Source organism: Nicotiana sylvestris, chromosome 3, assembly GCF_000393655.2.
Source record: "Nicotiana sylvestris chromosome 3, ASM39365v2, whole genome shotgun sequence".
In the NCBI taxonomy this organism is placed as follows: Eukaryota; Viridiplantae; Streptophyta; class Magnoliopsida; order Solanales; family Solanaceae; genus Nicotiana; species Nicotiana sylvestris.
In genome coordinates, this window is record NC_091059.1 from 34,896,415 (window position 1) to 34,900,114 (window position 3,700).

At 43.4% G+C, this 3,700-nt stretch overlaps 1 protein-coding gene across 1 annotated transcript; it reads left to right on the plus strand.

Annotated features, from left to right (window-relative positions):
• Nucleotides 1-2,696: 2,696 nt before the first annotated feature.
• LOC138887228 (uncharacterized) lies at nt 2,697-3,452 on the plus strand. The gene has a single exon (XM_070168952.1). It carries the CDS (start codon nt 2,697-2,699, stop codon nt 3,450-3,452), a length of 756 nt encoding a protein of 251 aa, XP_070025053.1.
• The last annotated feature ends 248 nt before the right edge of the window (nt 3,453-3,700 follow it).

Genomic DNA, 3,700 nt, shown 5'->3' on the forward strand with positions numbered 1-3,700 from the left:
TTTTGAAGCACCAAATACTGGTTTGACGCATGCCGAAAATAAAGATAAATGGGAGGCACGATGGGGTTTGGTTTTTATAGTAGCATTCTTGGTTTTATAATATGTCCGCGAAAAGACAGCAACATAGAATTGGGCCTCGTGGGAATGGTTGATGTCGCGATCAAGAAAGCTAATGGCACCCTAGTTTCCCTGATCTTATCTGAGATTTATCGAGCTTTGACCATCTGCCAAGAAGGGGGGAAATTCTTCCAAGGCTGCAACTTACTACTACAATTGTGGATACAGGAACATCTCTGCCACCGTGTCGGGTATATGAACTACGACATGACCGGTTTGGATTGCATCGAAGAATTTGAAAGCCGAGTGGAGAGTGTTGAATTTCCAGAGGGTACCAAGGCTTGGTTTGCACACTTAAGTTCTTTAACTTCAGATAAAATTGAGTGGACGTTCGGATGGATCCCTACCACCGAAGTCATATACATGTCAGCCGAAGTGTGTTATCTTCTCCTAATGGGCATCCGGATCATCCAGCCATATGCTCCTCATAGGGTTTTGTGCCAACTGCGCAAGTTTCAAACCGTCCCCCATGACGAGGATTTGAGTGGACATGTCGTCGAACTAGGCCCAAAGGCTGTATTTCCAGAAGGAAGAGTTCACCAAGTTTTGAATAAGTGCAGATTTCTCGAACCTAAGACTATGGTATGGGATCTAGCTAGAGGCGAGATAGATCCCAATTACATGATTTGGTTCGGTAAAAGGTTTCAGATTCCCGAGAGACCTGCTAAGAGACCCCATGTCCAATAATTCACTCACGACTCGCAGGAGCAGTGGGACTGGTTGGCAAAAGAAGAAAGCTATAGGGCCAAGATAAGTAAATTAGAGGGATACATCAGGGACCTCAAATTTGGCAATAGTATCCAAGCTGCCGCAGATGAAGGGGAGAAGAAAAAGCTAACCCAGGAAAACGAAGCCCTCAAAGCTCAAATCCAAAAAAATGAGAATAGCTGCTAGAAACCCGGAAAGAAGCCGAGCAGATGAAAGGCTTATAAGTGGTCTGAGAAAGAAAGTACTCGAGTGTCAAGATGACCTAGAAAAATCTGAGGCTAGTCTAGAAAAATTCCGAGCACAATTGGCAAAGAATGCAGAAGGGCGGGCAGAGTTTGTGCGAAAAATAAAAAGAAAATATGAGGGGGCAATCACCAATCTGAAGAGAAAGCTAACTACCTTTGAGAATGAGGCGGCCAAATAAGCTAGGAACTTTAAAGCTGACAGGGAACATTGTTATGCTTTGATGGCCTAGATGGAGGAAGATATGCAATAGTTGCAGAATCAAAGCCATCATGACACTCAGGTGCTAGAAGCTCGAAATCAATAAATTGGGCGCCTGCTTCAGGAAAAGGGTATTATCCGAGAGAGGGTTAGAGCCATTGCCGACTACATCGTCATGAAATGCCACACTTGTGAGGACATGACTCAGACCACTTTCTTCGCTGCAGTAATGACATTTGTCTGTCAGTAATGACATAGTCGCCCGTGGCAAGACTAAATGATGTCCCACGGCCCCCAGGAGTCGAAGCACTTATGTACTCATGATTTTTCATTTATCGAGTCTGTATTTCAGTTTTTAGTTTAGAATTTATTTTTGAGTCTGTTTGTAGTTTTAAAATTCCAAGAAATTGAGTAGTTTGAAGTCTTTTGTAATAGAAAAGTTTAGGAGTTTTTATTAATGAAAATTGAAAATTCCCAAAAAATTGTTTCTTTATTTTTCGCATTTATTTTCTTGAACTACGTAATGATCTGATTCACGCGGCGTCATGATACATAGGAAATCCTCATCGGATCCGGTCATGATTTTTGTAAATAACTCAAATAAGAGAAGGATGTGAAAGGAAAGGACCGAAAGAAAACCCAAAAAGAAGAAAAAGAGATCCAAAGAAAAACTAAAAGAAAAATGAAAAAAACAAGGAAAGAGAGGGAAGAAAAGAGCGGAAAATGGGAATAGAAGCACAAAAAGCCAAAGTGGAAGAAAAGAAAATTGGGGAAAAAGTAAGCAAAGCCGGGATGAAACATGCAACCGTGGCGAAACATGTAGAAACACATTTAACTGTATAGGTGCATCACACCCCCAACGTGCGATTACCTACGTGTTAGCTGCTCCAAACTGACCGGTTTGTTGTGTACTGTTAAGTCCAGGTTCTATAGTAAGGTGGTTGGTTTTGTGGTAGTCTGGCTTCACATCCATACTTCACGAGGTCAAAAGGAAGTGTTGAAATGTCTTCAGAAATTCCTCTGCCAACAGTTCCTATTCCGGAGGATAGTCCGATCTCGGCCATTCCAACTTCTGAGTCAGCGACAGCTGAGGAAAATAGGATTTTGCGTCTCCGTATGATGGAAATGTGGGACGCCTGGGCAAATGGAAAAGAACCACCAAGTGCAATACCCGGATTCCCTGAGTTGTTTCCTAGGGCAAGTGGGACCTCCAACATCCCCATAAGTTATCCAAATACCCCACTGAGATATCCTACCATTTCAGCCCACTTTACTGGAACACCTTCTGAGGCCCGCCCCAGGTGTTAACTTCAGGTGCGACTTCAAATATATTCACCGCGCCACCTTGTTCAGCCACGACACAACCTGCTTTACCTAGGCCTAGCTTCGATCCATCTTCCTTCACATTTCAAGCACCATCTTTCCCAATGGAACCAACCCAATTTACTACCAATGCTTACTCTCAGCCGCCTCGGTACGAGTTTATCGTAGAGCAGGAGAAAACCGCAAAAACCCCTGAACAAGAGGAGATTACCAGAAAAATGAGAAGCATGGAGCAAAGTCTAAAAAATATACAGGGTCTGAGTGGGCAGAAGAGTGTATCTTACGCTAACCTGTGCATGTTCCCACATGTACATCTACCCTTGGGTTTCAAAACCCCGAAGTTTGAAAAATATGACGGGCATGGGGATCCCATTGCTCACCTCAAAATGTACTGCAACCAACTGTGGGGAGCGGGCGGAAAAGAAGAACTTCTCATGGCCTACTTTGGAGAGAGTTTGGTCGGCATCGCTTCAGAATGGTATATGGATCAGGATATATCTCGTTGGCATATCTGGGATGACCTGGCTTGGGACTTTGTCAGGCAGTTTCAATATAACATCGACATTGCCCCTGACAGGAATTCATTCTCAAATATAAAGAAGAAGTCCTCGAAAAGCTTCCGAGAGTATGCTGTCAAATGGTACGAACAAGCACCCAGAGTCAAACCTCCAATGAACGAAACAGAGATGGTCAGTGTCTTCTTTCAAGCCCAAGAGGCTGATTATTATCAAAACATGATGTCTGCGATAGGTAGGCCATTTACCGAAGCCATTAAAATCGGTGAAATGGTTGAAAACAGGGCGAATCTTGAGTTAGTCTGCTATAAGGGCTACCTCCCAAGCAATCCAAGGTGGGTCTAGAGGAGTAGCAAATCGAAAGAAGAAGGAAGAAACAGCAATGGCAACTTCAAGTGCAAGAAAACCCCGTCCATTCAGACCTCTTTTCTCTAAAGGAACCCCACAACATTACTATCCCCACCAAGATATGGCTTATGCTATGGTTCCTCAGCCATACATAGTGATGAATGCCCAACCCTACGTTAGGCCACAACAACAATTTAATTAAAACCAAGCTCTATTTCCCAAAAATCAACCTCCTCACCAAGCTC

Bases quoted from the DNA above. Each gene is read 5' to 3' on its own strand.
- LOC138887228 (XM_070168952.1), top strand. From the start codon at position 2,697: ATGGAACCAACCCAATTTACTACCAATGCTTACTCTCAGCCGCCTCGG.